Raw genomic sequence first — 18,236 nt, 5'->3', positions numbered from 1 at the left:
GCTTAGCCTTTGCTAAACTTACAGTCAATGCAGCAAGTCTGATAAATGCCTGAAAATATATGTATGTAGAAATGTAGCTTTCCATGGAATTCAAGTTTTACTGTACATACCTGTGTCATAAAGGACAGACAACTACAGCAAAGCAAAAGTACAATAAGAAAAAATAGTTCATGGATTTTTAAAAAATTTGTTTCATTGGTACAGCCAACACAGTTTCTGCCAGTGCCCTGACTGGATGACTTGGTTCTGTATCACCATATACTGAAAACAGAGGTTTTATCCAGCAGAAATGAAGACATTTTCTCTCTAATTGGAGAGACAGGTTAAGTGAATTATATTATAAATACATTCACCTGTATCATTTGGGTTTAAGATTATGATGTTCAAAAGTAATTACAGAGATTTTAATTAATAACTTATCTAGGATCTGTATTACAAAGAGGAAGAAAAGCCTAAGAAGAAATGGTTCTACAGTTTCTAATTTTCCTGAAGTAGGCACCAAATACATTTAATGTATTTTTGCATGTTTTATCTACTGCGCTATATTTTCAAAACTTGCATTGAATCTTATGTTGTTTTAACCGGTCTTTGATTTTAATATAAGACATCTCAAAATAAAAAAGCAATCCTTCTTCAAATCATTATTTTCAACCTTGCTGGATTAATAACAACTTGGAGAGAAATACTACAAAATAGATTCAGAAAAAAATTGTAATATTTAATTCATATTTTAAAATAACAAAACCAAAAATGTCACTAGAGGAAATTACCAGAATACAATTTCCCAAAAAAATCAGAAACTTAGGAATCACCTCACTTTAGATGAACAAAGGACAATTGATTTTGATGCTAATTAATTATTCCTAACCAGTCAAAAAAGAGAAAAAAGAATAATCCAAAATCACAGTTAATTATTGGGAATTTAAGAATGTACTTCAAGAGGAACTTGTCTAGCAATTGTTCTTTTTGTAAACTACAATGGCGTCAGGCTTTTGCTGGCACCAGTTTTAAACATTACTGAATGTCTACAGTATTGCTGTCTCAGTTTATATCCAAGTGAAATTCAGTGTCAACCTCTGAATTTTCATAACACAAAATTTTACAGTTTTCTGGATTTACTGTTTTCTGGAAAATTAAAGTTACAAAAAAACCCATCTAACCAGTCAACACCATATTCTTATAAACACAGCTTCGTATAAATGGTTACCTTCCTCAAGCTGAATACCCTCATTCTTCTGTGCTGCATAACCTCTTCTAAAAGCAGAACAAGCAGCTGAGGGAGAGATTACTTATTCATGCTTTAATAACAAAACAAAATGAATAAAACAACTCCCTAAAAGAACAATTAACATGGCTAATTGTTTGAGCCCTTGTAAAATACCCAAACTTTATTTGGCAAGTATAGGCCGCTCTTTTCTGCCACGTTTATAAACTAATTTAATATTTCAAGAGGTATGCAAGTCAAATGCCAGCAATTACATCAGTCTACTGAGATGAACACTGTGAACTTGCCATTTTATTCTGTCAATTAGATTAAACGAATTGTTTAATTTTGGAGGTTCACATCTGATTCAGTAGTCACATTCAGACAGCGGTCACTGTTTTCAACACAGCATACAGAAAGCAATTAGCAAGTCTGCAATCTTGTGACCATTTCAGAAGTAGAAAGTATTATGAAAGTGAACTACAAGCATATAAAAATGACAAAAAGAAGTAAAACAAGCTTATAAGGACAGCAAGCATGATGCCAAAAATTATCATTGTTTGAGTATTCCTTTTTCTTCAAACATCCCTTAGTTCTGAATGTCAGTGTTTACTTGCATTGTAAGGCAATCTGCAATTTCATTGTACTGACATGCTTTGTTCCACAGTGCTCTCCTAATATTAAAATAACAATCACATGCGACTCGAGGGTTAACGTACTTCCAAGCAGCCCTGCTTTGGCTGGAAGTGCCGGGGGTTTTGAGTTACTATCCGCGGTATTTGGCGCGGCTGCCAGCTGCGCCGGCGGCCGCCAGCAGCGCGGCTTCAGCGAGAGCGGCAGGAAGGCAGCGCTAGCTGCCAGGAGAGGGCGCGGAGCAGCCCGGGCGCGGCGCCCCCGCTCCCCGCCTCTCCCGCCCGGCAGCAGCGAGAGCCAGCAAGGCGCCACCGAGGCAGCCAGCAAAGGCCGTGCTGGATGCTCACAGCATTCCCAAGCAACAAGATAGTGACTGACAAATGGGTGCAATCCGCGTAATAACCCCCCACCCGCTACGTTCAGGTTTGAAATAAGAGACGGAAACAGAAACAAATAGCGGGGACGGAAGAACGCGGAGAGATGCAGCGTGAAGCAGAAGCACGTGAATACACAAACCCTATATGCACAACCTCTTTGTCTGCTTCCAGAGGGCATAAGAGTTCAAAGATTAGACACCATGCAGGAAAAAAAAAGAACTTCCTGTTTTCATTCCTTTTCCCAGTATGCACTGTCTCCATGAAAATTACACCTCCTCCAGTCCTTTTTTCAAGCTCCAGAGAGGAAAAAATGAATTAGTTTTTGTCCTTTCCTAGAGTTCTTGAAACTTCAGCAAGAGAAACCTGTCACCTGATTTGCCCAGCCTAAGGAGTGAAGATGGAAAGAAGAGATCGCAACAAAACACAAAGTTTTGCTTTTAATATATGCAGATTTTCAAATAGGCTGTTAAAACCACCTCAGCAAAATATTGGTACACAAGACAAATACATGATTTGCATAAAACTCCAGCATCAGTAGTTCACCTTGTATCCTGGAGAATCCTCATCTGATTTTTTTACACCTTGTACAGATGCTGTGCCATATACGATCATTATTGAAACTCTTCTTTATACTTTTACTAGTTTATTTGGTTGTTTTTTACATAAACAAAGACAATTTATGTAGTATACAGTAAAATAATTTTAATAGGAACAGACTGTCTTCTCTCTGAAGACAACAGCAATCTAGCATTTTCACAGATATATATGGTAACTCTGATATCCACCTCGTAGTGGTATTGGCAAAAGCCAATTTCTTTCAATCTAGTAAAAATGAAGTATTGGAAATGTAGTTCTCACCACCACAAGTACTACTTAGCATTTATTACCATTGAATTTCTTCAGTCATTTAGCTGCCCAGTTGATCAGTTCTGCAGTGCTTTAACTATTAGGTATCTTCACTACCCCAAAGTTCTGGAATCATCAAGCTCAGACATTCATTCACTTTTTCTGAATAATTTCCAGCACTGATCTCCACAAAACTCCACTATTAGCTTTCCAACACTACAAAAGCCAAGCATTTATTCTTCTCATTCGCTTACTATATTTAACTCTATGACTAAAAGAAGAAAATGTATATTCATGAACAGCTTTAAAAAAAGAAAAAACAAACTAAAACCACATAAAACCACTAGAGGCTTTGGTGAAAGCTGGACAATGGCTTTTTTTAATAATATAAAACTAGATAAAGACTAAATGAACAATATGTACTATGTATTTACTCCTTCAAAGACCTTCCACTGATTTGCAAGGCATGACTTTCATCTCCTAAAGGTACCATTATTCTACCTCTTACTATTCATCTATGTGTTCACTAAATCTTCACCTGAACAAAAGGGCCAATACATCTGTCCAGCACTGAAGTCATATTTACATTAGCATTAAGTTCCCAAAGAGACTTCATTTTTTCTTTTTTTAAGCAGGAGGTAGCCATGGGGGAAATAAGATTTTACACACAAAAGCATCAGTTGGAATAAAGAGTCATAGCAGCTGCAGTCGCCATTCTGAATTAATTAATTTCCAAGTGACTATAACGATACTTACAGTAATCTCCAATTTCTTCCCCCTTCCCACCACAAACCCTTCAATTAGAAGACATAGGAATAAAACCTTTACCACAATATTAAAGAAAAATTTCTATTTGTGAAGAACAAAAGATCTAATTTCTACGGAAAATTTCTTCACAAGAAAGAGGACAAAAGAGAACAGTTGATTAATAATATTTAGACAGTTTAGTATTTATCCACCATACTAAGAAGATTCACTATTGCAGATACTATTCTTCACTTCTCCAGAAATTAAGTATAAAGACGAGCTAGTACACAGCAAGGAATTAATTAGAATTGTCTCAGAGATCTCACAATGACTACTATACCTCAGCACAGGATGATTAAAATATAAAGCAAAAGTATGCAGTACTTACAGAAATGTTGTATTCTTTTTCAGGTTTTCATGAATTACAGAGACATTAAAGAAAAGGCCCAAATTGGTTCAGTAAAGTGAAATGCATGTTGGGATGATGAAAGAAGTCAAAAGTACAAAAAAAGCACCTATTTTGAATACACAAATATTTTCAAAATGAGTGTAAAAACAAGCTGACACTTCTGTCATTATTTTGATTAATAGTAAGTGGTTTGCTTTGCTGTCACTGGTCAATTTTCACATAAATGCATATGAGTTACACATTATTTGTTTTATGTTATGCAAAGGTTGCCTCTATTAAAATAAACAATGAAAATACACAGAATTCAGAAAAGAGACGAAATCTCATCTGCAAGCCTTATTTTTTCAAAAAGTGAAAATGACTTATTCTGTATCATTACAAAAAAATGAGATAGTAAAATTCTCATGCAAGACTTGATTAGAAAAAGCTTCATCTGCAAGCTGTATTTTTAAGTCAGTTGACAACCTGCACTTAGAACGTACTTTAATATTTTCCTTAAGTTGTCTCAAATCCAACAAAAAGCTGCCCTTGTAATCTGTTTTGACTTTGTATCTAGGAATCTAATGCCTAAGGAAAAAAAAACATGATAGCTGCTTCTATTTAAGTATCTTGTCAACAATAAAGTTTGCAAAATGAAGCTGATGATATTTTTACGGACTTTTATTTTCAAGAAAGCCAGCCCATTTTTTTGTAATTCACAACAGTATTTCAGTATATTAAAAAACCAGAGAACTTCTGCTATCATAATGTAATAAAACAGTAAGAATGGCTGTCAGCTATTTTCTTCCTTCAAATTAAAACTGTATAGTACAAGATCCCACACTAATTTTTCTGTCTTTCTTAAAATTTTAAGTATTCTTTTATGCTTGCTATCTAGAAAAAAAAAAGTATCACATTCTACAGTATTCTCATGCCGACACTGCTCATTCAACATATTTTCACTCTGCAAGAGAAGCAACCAAAAGACTAGCTTAGGAAAACAGTTAAGAATATTAAGTATGGAGTTTCTCATTTTAGCATAAATATGAACAGAAGCAATGCATCAGTGAAAAGAGTTTGAAATGCTATGAAGATTAATAACATAACTCAGGCAGTGATTATACCAACCTGCTGTCTTACTATTTTGAGAATCAAAAAAGGCTGTAAGTTGGAATATTCAAGTAAAGTGGGTACACTGAGGAGACATGTAGGTTCCTGATAAGGTGTTCCTTCTCCATTCTTATTCATCAATTAAAAAACATTAAATAGCTCACCTTTTTCTGTATCTCCACATTGAGCTGTGGACTCTTATTTTCCTTTAGCCTTCCTTCTGCTGCAGTGTACCTACAGAATCCATTCCTGCATAGCATCACATTCTTCACTAATTGAAAATCCATCAGAATTTTGTATTTACTAACATCATCTCTGCACATCATCAGCACTGTCTTCTACATTCCTCACAGGCTGGCTGTTCTTGCTTCCACTTTTGGTGGACTTCCTGTTTGTGTTTGGGCACTGTTTATCCACACCACTTTCTCCATTATGTTAAGTGGTCTTCAAATTGGGTTCCCTACTTGGAGAGCTTTTGCTTCATAATTTTAGATAGCCACTGAATTAATATGCAGGTTTTTTTTAACAAAAATAATACCCCCCAGTAAGGCATACATTGTCCAGAACAGCCATGAACTGCCACTGGCAACGAAGAATGTGCTGTTGAGAGCACAAGCAGCAAACTTACGTGTTTCTGAATAGTGCCTGACTGCTTGCACGTCTGTGCCTGTCCAACGCAGACGTGGATGTATCTGCCACTCAAAGTCCCATGCTTCTTGTATTAATGAAGAAGAATGCATCATGCATGGACAGAAAGTCAGACATCTGCACCAAAGTAAGGATCTGGACTGCTCTGCTGAAGGAGGGCTGAATAACTTTAAGTTCTACCCCTTCTTCCTTCCCTAAAATTGTCTGTAAGTGGCATCTGGACCACACCATTACAGAAACTGAACCACCCCTGCCCCTGCCTTTTGTTGAGAAGCACCAAGGACTGTTCCCAGGCTGACTACACTGAAGTTTAAGCAAATCCCATTACTCTTATGAAAACTTTTAAAGGTTAAAGATTCTACAACATTAGGATGAATGTTTGCTATCTATTTTAAAAGAAAATATGCAAGCCTGTTGGAAACACATGCCAGGAGAAAGAAAAAGCAAAAAAGTGCATTTGTTTCCACTCTGACTTAAGACAATTTTACGGTGTAAAAAGCCAGGTAACAGAAGATGAAACCATTAACCATGAAAGAACACACTATTGCTAGAAGAAAATGACTAAGATTTACAAAAAAGTCTGATACTAGAAGAAAGACCTACCAAGTTCCTTAAGCTGACCTACTACAAAAATCATCAGTTACCCAGCCCTGTCCTCAACCTTACCACTATTCTGCACCTATTGCTTTCAGGAAATTGAATGACTGTTGTTCCAAGGACAATGAGTGTGAAGACATCCTTCAAACTGAGGTTCTACTTTTATAAAATAATTTGGCTTAGTAATGGAGTTCATATTTAAGTCTACTTCAGTTAACATCTTGCTAGAATATAAAACTAAGAAAATAATGTAAAGCATTATTTTTTCCTGTATCTCTTGTACTGAATTCATTATTCTGTGATAAATATTGTGGTTTAAGGGTACTAAAAAACCCTCATTGTATTAACTAATCTGTTTCTCCAGTGATTTTTCAGGATAGAGAATATATCTTTCCAAGACACTGGAAAATGGTTGAAGCCAACTGCTACTCATTCCTGACAAATGGAAAGCATTTTTCCTTCAAGCACTGCAAATTGCCTTTTGTTCGTATTTCCTTAATGGGCATCCCTCAAACATGATACAGCAACATCTTGCTATATCATGACAAGATTTTTGTTGTAAGATAACAAGATAGTGACAAGATTTTTGTTGCAAGATAAAGGCAAAAGTACTCCTAGACACATGATAAAGAAACTATGATTATATTAAGATCTTTCTTCAGCCAAGAAATTACAACAACTCAAGGTAAGCTACCCATTGCTAAGAAATCACTAGACAATCTGCTATTTTTGTGTCAAGAAACTTTAAAAAATAATAGCTTCTTAAATATGGAAAGTAGTACTCTACCAAGGATAATGAATCCATTCTGATAGTATCATCAAGCCTGACAAGTAAAGAAATATCTGTAACAGTACACAATTTTATGTTTCATAGAAGTATAGAAAGGATCATACCATTCTTTCCCCCAATCTTTCATGAATTCTGGAATAAATATTTATACAGTTTTCGAAAAATGAAAACTGAAGAACTCAAAAACCAGCGTATTATTCCAATAGCTTTGAGAAGTCCTGCAACCAATTAACCCAGTTCCTGCATCCATGTAGCTGGAACTTTTAACTGCTCTCATTCCTCACCATGTTTACTTCTGATTGTTGTGCCTGAGACACTTAATTGTATTTGCCAGTTAAGATTTTTTTTATTCTTCAGTTCTAACAATGAAAATATAGAGAATAAAATACTAAAATGTCATTCTAATAATAATACAATATACACTATTTGCAAATTCAAGTAACAAAAGGTTTTTCAACACAGCCCAGCGCCAACACTTCATAGATTTTCAATATATATGCAGAACTGTGCATGAGTGACTATGTAGAGCCTATTAAAAAAAAGACATGGACACTATTAAGCCTAAAAAGTAAAAGCATCTTATACCATCTCACTCCTAGGAAACAGTGTGTTTAAAGTGATATTATGCCAGCACTGTCTGTTCAGAATTTACTTGAGGACAGGAAAACAGAATCCCTGAAAACTAGTAAGACAACTGTTAGTAACAGCAAGCATTTTGTCCTTATTGTTGTATCAGACTGTAGTTAGTACAGATACAAACTAGAAAGAGAAGTTAAAGAAAGAGAAAGTTAAAACCTAGAAAAGAACTAGAAAGAAAAGTTAAAATCTTGTAACTGAATGTTGAAATTTGTTTCATTCAGAAAAGTCTGCTGAGCTGCAGGCTCAAAAAATTTGTGAGTTTACAGGCAGCTGAACTGAGAAACGCAGTTCTTAAGAAAGCAAAGAATTCTCCCTGATTAGGATTTCAAATAATTAGATTTTTTTTTAATAAGAGAAACTTAAGCCATTGCATTAAAAACTTCAGTAAACAGACAACTGTGTCAAGGTTTCAGAATTTCAGTCTTTCTTCCCTGAGACTGAACCCAACTCCCTGTAAAATGGAATCCACCAATAATACTTTCTCAGGTCATCAGAATACATAAAGTCTTTCCAAAGACTTTGCTGCCAAAGGTGCAAAGTCCTCAGCAGGCTTTTTTCTTTCTTCTGCATATATGATTAGGAGAAAGGAGGTCTGGGTCTGTTCTTGACGATGGAAGAAAAAGGACTGATGTTTAGAAAGAAGCATTTTTATGCACTGGTTTAACACAATGGCTTTTAGTGGGGATGGGAGAAGCCACAGAAGTGGCTTCTGAGAGAAGCTCCTCAAAGCTTCCACAATGCCTAGCAGAGCCAATCCCAGAAGGCTCTGATGACAGACATGCATTGACCCAATTAGAGAAGTTGGTAACACCTCTGCAATGACATATTTAAGAAGGCAAAAAACACGCTCAAGTCCTTCCTCTTCTTCTAAGGGGTGGGGAGGTGCCGGGGCCATCCTGGTGTTGTGAGCAGCTGCCAAGGCCATGCAGCATGCCATCTTGGCACAGCTTGCAGTGAACTTTGCCTGCTTATTAGCTGCTTTTAGCCAGCCATGCTGCAGGCAGAAGGGCAGAGGCAGCGGCAGTGACTTCTTCTCTTTGGCACCCCACATGAAGAGAGGTGTGGAATGGTGCCAGCACTGCGGCAGCTGGCACAGCCCATGTACTGCCAGAGGGGAGTACATGTCCGACAGCAAGGGGCATAATGAGCAATTCCCTGATTCCCCAGGTGAGATCAATCTTTCAGCACTGCAAAAACCTATAAGAACTTTTCAACTGACAGAACTTGAGAACAAAAAAACCTACAGACGACAATTTTCTTCCAGGTCAGAGAAATGGAAAGGGTGAGGGCACATGAGAAGAACAACATGGCAATACTAAGGTTGGTGAAAAGAGAGAGGAAGAGGAGGTGCTCTAAACGTCAGAGATGAGATTCTTCTGCAAACTGTGATGAGGACTATAATACAACAAACTGCTTCCTGGTAATTCATGAAGTGCATGGGGGGTTCCAGAGATCCATTTGCAGCCTGTGAAAAAAGGTGCTTACACTGGAGCAGGTACATGCTGAAAAGCTGTAGTCTAGTAGGAAACCTGAACAGAGAGAGCAGACCCTTGCTTCCAGAGATAGAGGAACCTTGCTTCCAAACTAGACCAGTTTATACTTAAAAGACTATACCCCATGGATTAAAATGACCCAAACCATGTAGTTTGGGAAGACTGTTTTGCCTGGGAGAGGGACTCATGTTACAGCAGGCTGGGTGGGACTGCTGCTCATGAAAATTAGAACCATGCTGGAAAAGTTCACAGAGAACTGTCTCCCATGGGAAGGACCCCATGGCATAGCAGAAAACACTCCTCTCCCTAAGCAAATCGAAGAAAGATTTCGAGTGAAAAACTGACCAGAACTCTCACACCCTGTCTCCCTGTAGTGTCAATGGGAAAGAAGGAGAGGCTGGAGGGAGAAAAGTGTTCTCAACGTTTATTTTAGTTCTTACCAACCTCTTTTAATTCTGTTAGCAAATTTTTCTTTATACCTTTTAAAGTTTTGAGCCTGTTTTGCCCTTGGAGTGTTTTCTCCTAATCCTTATCTCAACTCATGAACCCTTGAGTTTTTCTTTCTGTCTCCTCTGCTCAACTGTAGCAGAGGAATATGAATGAATAGCTTTTCTCGTGGGTGCCTGGTGCTTAGCCAGTGTCAAACCACAACTTTGGCAACTGGGAAGATTTTGGAAAAAAATTGTACTATTTTCTTCAACCTACAGAAAGCCTTTAGGCCTCCAACCAATAAAGAATTTCCAGAAGTTGTAAGCTACCACTTCAATAAACATTTTATCCTGAAAATACATACTATCAGACTCTGGTGCAACATCCATTTTCTGGCTCCACACCACTTTGGCTGCTGTAATTATTTTGTTGGATTTTTTTGAGCATTGAACTGCTCTTTCCAGTTTGCAGCTCCTCAAGACTAATCATTCAGCAAGAGAGAAGCAGCATTATTTCTTACAAAAATACATGGGGAGAAGTTCATGGACAACTTCTTGATGTTAACAGAACATGAAAAATTGCTACATCCTGCACACAATCCATCAATTTTGAAAGGATTTTGAATTTCCTCTGGCATGTGTTTGAGATCCCACAGTAAAACTGTTAAAATAATTCAGAATAACTCAAACCTTAGTTGCTCTAAACTGCAACTTTATAGATCACTTTCTATTTCTATTGTGTCCAATCATTCCTTAAAATTCCCAAGTTCATAATTTGAGTTATGTGAAGGTGTTTTTTATAAGTCTTATAATCAGTAACTTAGGACAAAAGGTTGCTGGGAGTGAGGTTTCACCAATATAAAATCTTCCAGTCATCTGAAAGAACATTACCAGTTTTTGTGAAAGCTGTCTTTTTTACTTTTTCTGTGCTGAATGAGGAATATTTCTATGTCAATTCTAAAAATCTTTGTTAGTACAGAAAGCAACAGTGGCTGAAAAAATACATAAACAACTAGGTAGTGTTTAAAAATACATAAACAACTACCTTTTAGGTAGATTCATAAGAAGAAGTTTTTCTTTCATTTAAGAAACAAATGTATTGTAGAGCTATTAAATGTCAATTTGTGCATTTCTAAAGTCTAAAAATCTCCAAGTAAACAAACCTTTTTCCTATTAAATATTAATATAAAGGTGCATTGTTTTAACAATAAAGTCAACTTACAGCACTTAAAATTTCAGATAACCAAGTGCATTTACTAGCTATCTATCCAAGAAGCAGGACAGTTCTTCCTTCTCAGCTGCTTACTTTGAGGACTCTGCCCTTTCTATAAACCATTTCAGAGCAAAATTTGCCTTCAGCTTTCTAGACTACAAATCTATCCTCCCCTGACAGCCACTCTTAAAGCTATCACTTACAAGCCCTGTACATGCTCATGCCAACTGAAGCCACACTTGAACGTACTCGGCCAATATAGTCCTGAGTGCAAGCAGGCTTTAAGATGTCTGCATGAGCTGATCCTGGCAGGAAAAGCACAATGTAAACAAAACAAAGACTCCTGGTAAATTTGTGCAGAACAAATCTTGCAGTGAAACCCTCTTAAAAACACTCACAAAAGCCCCATAAAAAAACATAGGCTTCTGAGCTCAGTGCTCCAGCACACCTGATCACTTCATCATTCTCTTAGAATCTGAGACACACATACTTGGCATTAAAAAACAATTAAAAAATTTGAAAAAAAAAAGGAGAGAGAGAGAAAAAGAAGCAAATACAAGACCAATTTTAAGACTGATGGCAAGTCAGTAATGCAGAGTGCCTCAATATTACTGCCATGGTGATTGAGCAGTGCTGCCCATTTTCTTTTCCCCTTTGCTGGTTTATGAAGACTCTTCCTGGAAGTATTAAGCTAAAAATCCCTCTGATTCTACTTGCTCAATGTGGCACAAAGAACATCTAAATTGGTCAATGAAGCCTTTCTTGTTATTAGTCTTTTTTGAAGACTAAGATCTCTGCAAGTTTGAGGGAAGAAAGAGAGAAATGTTAAAAACAAACAGAAATATTTTGTGTCCCAGAATAGCACACAATAGTAGCGTAATGATATAATCACTACAGTTATCAACCACACTTATCAAGAAAACAATCAAAACAGCCATATTGTGAGAAAACATTTGTCACGACCTATATGTGACTCATGCTCAAGTCCTATGATTAGAATTCGTAACTCATTTCACCACACATAATCTTATGCAGTATCAACGAAAATTGAGAGATTAGCACAAATCATTACAAAGTTATAAAATTTCGGAAGCATTTTCTTGATGTCATAACATATAAGATACAAACACTGTATTGATTAACAGCAAGGGTGAACACTAAAAAAAGATCTGACTCAAGCATAATCAGTCCCTTGCCCCTACAACTTGAAATTATTACAGAACCAAATACAAATGGCATGATATTTAGAGCTTGCGGGACAGACAATAAGAATACTGTACAGTCAGACACACAAAATGCCGCCCCATACTCCTGAATGGCACAAGAATTTGAAATTCTGTGCTTTAACTGTTACAGTAAAAATTTCAAACACCACACACTGCTAAGCAAATTCATGTTTAACCTGGAAAGCATAAGACTCAAATTGTTTAACATCTTGACAAATGCAAATACTCACAATTTGCCAGCTGTGTTAATGTTCAAGCTTACTCTGAAAATACTTAAAAGTTTCAGTAATGCAGCTGCAGAAAACAGACAATTTAAAATAATTGTCTCTAGTATTGTATTATCTAAACATGGCATTACCTTCATGGCATGGATTTCTTCTATTAATCTCTCAACTCGTTTCTGGTTCTTTAATTTCAAGTCTTCTGAACCCCTGCAAGTGAAGGCTATCATTATTAAAAAAATAAATCTCAGTTTAATTTCTTTATTTCCTCTCTGGCAATACGAAATAGAAAAATAAAAAAAAATAAAAAAAAAAAAAAACCCAAACAAAAAAAAACCCAAACAAAACAAGAGAGATGGTGCATAAACATAATCCCTTATTGGCAAATGAACATTTTAGCAAAGAGCTGAACACAGCCTAACACTTTTGCTGTACTGAAGAGGAAACACTGAGGATTTAGCAGAACAATGTGAAAAACAGATGTTACTGTATCAGAAAATACAAAACCACAAATCATATCAAGAACAGGTGACACCAGTGTCTCAAATATATTTATATTTTAAGATCTGTAATATTTCAATATGGAAGTTCATTGGACTTGATTCTTATTTTGGATTCTTATTTTGAACTTGGTAAAATTGTGAGAGTATCCTCAATTTACAGTATGAACACACTAAGAGATGTATCTCACTGTCAAGACACATGCTAAGTTATTTCAGGCCAGTCATCTTTAAAAACATAATCAACAATATACTGTTTAAGCTGTTCATATAAGAATTAATTAATAGTAATTACTAAAAATCAAGTATGACCTGTATATCTATGCAAATGAAGTATTTTTTGCTACACAATCCTGAAGACAACTACAGTGAGAAAACTTGGTGCAACTTAAATTCAACAGCAGAATAACCAAATATATGAAATCTGACATTTTCAGATGTGCTGTAAAAGGTCCTGTAACTGATTCAGATTACCTTCCAATACACTAAATCCCATTTAAAAAGTCATCCCAATTCTGCTTTATGAAACTCCTTTTACTTAGTATTTTTAGTCTAAAATTATGTTATAATAAGACAAATATGTGTTGTAGTGCTGTAAGTTTTAAATGTAGTACATTTTTCTCCACTTTTTCCATTTTTGTGAAAACAATTCAAATACTACCTTATTTATAAACCATAAAAAACCCCACTATTATTTAAAACTGACTTTTTTGATTTTAATTTCCCAATGTGCCTGGTTAGTCTCCGAATAGTGAGGACTCTGGCCTTCTTCACATCTTTTCTCATCTTCACAACCTGTGAGAAATATGGAAGACATTATAAACTGTTTTCCTTGATTACGTTCCATACACAACACTTTTATTACATTGACTTAAATTTTAGAAATTAGTTTGACAAAGAGAAGTGTTTTGAAAATAGAGTGCATTTCACTGCTAACCAAATATCATTTCAAATTAATTCAGATTTCCATTAAAATCAAACTGCTTCCATAAACATCGGAGGAAGAATAACCAATGTCTAAAAATGCGTCTGAGGTCTAAACAGAAGACAAGAAATTCCTAACTAGCCATACTTTAATATTATTCTTAGAGCTAGACTGAGCTAGTGATTTGAAATGTCTCACCTTTTGCCTTTATTTAGCTTATTTTTGTTCCAGAGAAACATCAGCAGTACATTAAGTCCATTGGTGCATAATACATAAAAGCATTTTCATTATTATACATCTTTAAGTGTTAAGAAAAGACTCTCAAAAATTAACATTATTTACTATGGAACAGAATTTGAGATATTAAGTTCTTCTTATATATTTGAATTAATTTTTGTTGAAAACAAAAATCCAGCTGATTTCTAACTCGCTACAGTCTGTCTCAACCTGCCATCCTACCCAGTAGGTAGGATGTGTCCTATCTGTTCTCAAATTTAAAGCAGGCAGTTTTAAAGAAAATTTGGTAATGATATTTTGGTCTTAATTCTCATCCCAATAATAAAGAAAGAATTCTCATTATTATTAGACACATAGGATGAACAAAGAAATCTTTCCAATCTTTTGCAATTAAATTCCATAATGGAAAACTTTAGGCCCAGGTGCTGTCTAATGATGAATGTTTCAGATACAGGGAGTCAGTAGTGATCCTTTATTTTTACAATTCAACTTCTCCCTTATTTATTCATATATGTCTTACTATGTCTATTAAAATTTTGTATTTAACAGTTCAACTTAGAATAACATGAAATACTAAAATAAAAAAAAAAAAAAAAAAAAAAAAAAAAAAACCACAAAAAAAAAAATCAGTCTTCCTGAAAAATGCCAAATTTATCTTAAATTTATCCAGTGGGATAAGTTTCAAAATTAAGTTGGCACCTCTTTCTCAATAAAGTTCTTTACATCAGATTTCTATTCTAATTTCTCAGCGATAACATCAAAATGACAGCACCACCTAGTCAGGTCAATGAAGAATACTAGTATTATAAACCTTCATCAAGTTTGAAAAAAAAAAAAAGAAAGAAAAATCTTCAAAGCTCACAGAGCAGTACTTCACACCTGTGATGGTGTGATGGGGAGTCTGGCTAGTACATATACACCCTGTGCAGAGACCATAAAGATGATACTTAAAAAAAAAAAAGTAAAGCAAACACCTATTTTGCATAACTAATTATGTTTGTAGCTTAGATTAGTGATTCAAACAAGTTGTTAAGCCCTGAATGGTATTCACCAGTGGCTTAACTGAAGGCTGAATCAGAGCAAAACAATTTCTAGAGAGGGGCATGTACTGATTGCCTGCCTTACCTCTGCCAGGCAAGCGAAGGAACTAGTGAAGCAGTGCTCCTCTGAGAAGCAAGAGAGGGGAATTGTATGGGGGGCAGCGTTAGTCACTTGCACCATGAAAAGTAAAAAGGTAAAGGTTTTTGGGATAAAAAGAACTGACCTAGAAGTGGTATCCAAAAATTGTTACAGCAAAGGTCAGTACTTACCTTAGTTTCCCTAGTAAAAGTAACTGTACACACAGATCTACCTACAAAAGCAGTTGTACTTCAGTTAACAGCAGAAACCACATGCCAAAAAGCACCAAGTGCCAAGTTTCTGCTACACAGCTGCACTGTCTGAGACTTTAACATGCTAAGGAAGAAACCCATTGCATCACCATTTGCCATCAAGGCATGCAGATATTTCTTTTTTAGAAGACATTGAATGAGATTATCATAGGTCCCTACAGTACATCATCTTCTAAAAGGAATAAAGAAAAAAATGCAGCTTCTGTCTGAACACCTCTTCCATACTATACATACATACTGGTACATTCAATGGAATGTTTGGAATGTCAGAGGCAAACTGGGTATGCCTTCTTAGAACGTCTGGTATGGGGAGTTTGTTTTGAGTTTGGGTTTTTTTATTGTCTATTTTTTAACAACCACTAAAAACATCCACAAGCTAGAAACATACTGGAATTTAAGTAACTCATACTTTACATATTAGTTACTGTGTATGCAAACATGAAGTATATTTAACTTTCTCTCAAAAATATTTTGTCAGGTATTCTTTAATAGAAATATCAATGCACACACAGCAAGTTTCCAGGGCCTACAAGAGCCAAACTTCAGCCTCCTCTACTGCCAGCCAGTGAAGGCTGTATAGACATGACAGCAGGAATGAGGGAAGGTATTCGCTCCTTGGCAGACTAGGAATATCAATTTATGTAATCCACTCACTTCTTTCACACGGGACAGTATGCATCAACTCTGTTCTTGGAAGTACTCATAACATTCTCAAGAAAGCAGTCAGCTCTTTGGGAAAGAAATCAAAAAAGTTTAGCTTCAAATTTACAGTGTGCCTGAAACAATGGGGCTTAGACCACCAGGGTTGGCCCTGGTCTCTTGTATTACAAAGTGAGAGAGGCAACTTTGCCATCAGTAGGAAAAAAACCAAACTAAGCCAAACCAAACAAAAAACCCCCCACCAAGAATAGTCATGACTTTCAAAAAATCACAACAAATATTTATACATAATAAGGTATTTTTTATAAATAGTTCAAGAAAAGACAGTAAGAAAAGGAGAAGTCTTTGCACTGAAACATAAAAAGGCTGCTGTCTAGGTCAGGATGAGACTTTATGCTTTAAGACTAGGCAATAAGGATTTTTAATCTATTCAGTAGTGATAGTAAGCACTAAAAAATAATTATAAACAAGCAAAACACAAACCAAGCAATTTTTTCTATCAATAGGATCAAGGATTCCTGGAAATTAAGGAAGTCTGCAATTGTATGTGGAAATAACCACTTCAAGGATTTCTTTGAACAAAGAACAAGAGATGTTTTCCTTTGTTGAAGACACGTCTTTATTTTGTTGGGAAATACTACTTATGAGACAATTAAACTATTCCTACTCATTAATGCTACCAAATGTCTCTGTTCGCACATTATTAATAATAGATAATATCAAAGTAAGAGTATAGACTACATATCAATTATTAAATACAGAAAAAATCATAACAGAAATGAACTTACTTTTGAAAACAAGCCTAGGCAGTAACATATAGAATGCACATAAGCACATTTCAAAAGCTATGGTTATGAACAAAAATCATCCATTTGGCGCTGTGCCTTTTCACAAGACAATGTATTTATATTACTACTGATGCTAAACAAAGATGAAATCCAAAAAATTCCATAACTGGTGGTATTCCACAAAGAGAGGCATCAATCAACCCAACAGCTTTCCACCCACAGTAAGCACTGCCACAAGCACTGACATGTACCAACCAGCTGCACCCAAACCATTTCAAGCCACAGGCAGATGGTTGCTGCTCCTGCCCTTTCAAGAAAGGGCAAACAAAGACCACAGCAGGGGATCAGCAGATGACAAGCCAGACAAGAACTAGAAACTCTCATGGCATTCACCTTTTCCAAGGAGTGCACATTACTGAGGGAGATTGTAACAGGAGTTGCTAGCTTCAGCACAGCCTACATTAATGTGATACTTGGCACAACGATCCCAGTACTCATCTGGCAATGAAAACAGCCCCAACTTTAATGTATGGGTACCACTGACACAGTACAAAGATACCAGAGTGTACATATCAAACGAAGAGGGTGATTTCTAGCAAATAATAAAGAACAAGTGTGTGTTTAAAGACATGACAAGAACTGTATTTAACCCAGAATGCACAGCTGAAAAAGGGAGAAACTAATAGCTTCAACTACTTTGCTTTCTATTTCAGGTTATACCTGGCTCCGAAGAGTTAAAAGCCATTCCCACAGATTTGTCTTTTTGTGTGGTAGTTCAATCAGACCTTCCCAATCCTCAGCACATCCAAGCCCTTCATGTGCCCAGAAAGAAACTGACACAGGATTTCTTAATTGTACCTTTGATCTCTTAGTCTTCTCTAGAGCTTTTCCATGAAGTAGCTCCATTTTGACACTGGTATTTCACTTGTAGTTACAAATTAATTTTGACTAACAAAAGTCTTGGAAGGGCTGAATCAGTTCCCAAATCAGTGTTAGACAGTGTTAGGAAAAGGCTTCTGATCACAGACATTATTCCTTTTAAATAAATGGGACACTGTTATTGTACATAATCCAAGACAAAACACATGTACAATAGAATAGGAAGTTATTTTAAGAGCCTCCCACATAATTAAGCTGTTACAAAAAACTCGTTTGAAAATTTTCAAGTTTCTTTA

General features: G+C 35.9%; 1 protein-coding gene across 2 annotated transcripts in view; it reads right to left on the bottom strand.

The window, feature by feature from the left end:
- Positions 1-18,236, bottom strand: part of SRFBP1 (serum response factor binding protein 1) — a 68,142-nt gene that overhangs the window by 32,404 nt on the left and 17,502 nt on the right. Inside the window, exons 2-3 of one of the 2 annotated variants that reach the window (XM_068177465.1) lie at positions 13,767-13,855; positions 12,698-12,770 (exon numbers count right to left, since the gene is read on the bottom strand). The exons of the other annotated variant lie outside the window; for it this stretch is intronic. Of the exons in view, the coding sequence (XP_068033566.1) occupies positions 12,698-12,770; positions 13,767-13,855 (162 nt within the window). The remainder of the gene's footprint in view (positions 1-12,697; positions 12,771-13,766; positions 13,856-18,236) is intronic. 2 annotated transcript variants of the gene reach the window in all.

Source organism: Anomalospiza imberbis, chromosome Z, assembly GCF_031753505.1.
Source record: "Anomalospiza imberbis isolate Cuckoo-Finch-1a 21T00152 chromosome Z, ASM3175350v1, whole genome shotgun sequence".
In the NCBI taxonomy this organism is placed as follows: domain Eukaryota; kingdom Metazoa; phylum Chordata; class Aves; order Passeriformes; family Viduidae; genus Anomalospiza; species Anomalospiza imberbis.
Note: the sequence above shows the minus strand (reverse complement) of the source record. Positions and strands in the feature narration are given on the sequence as shown.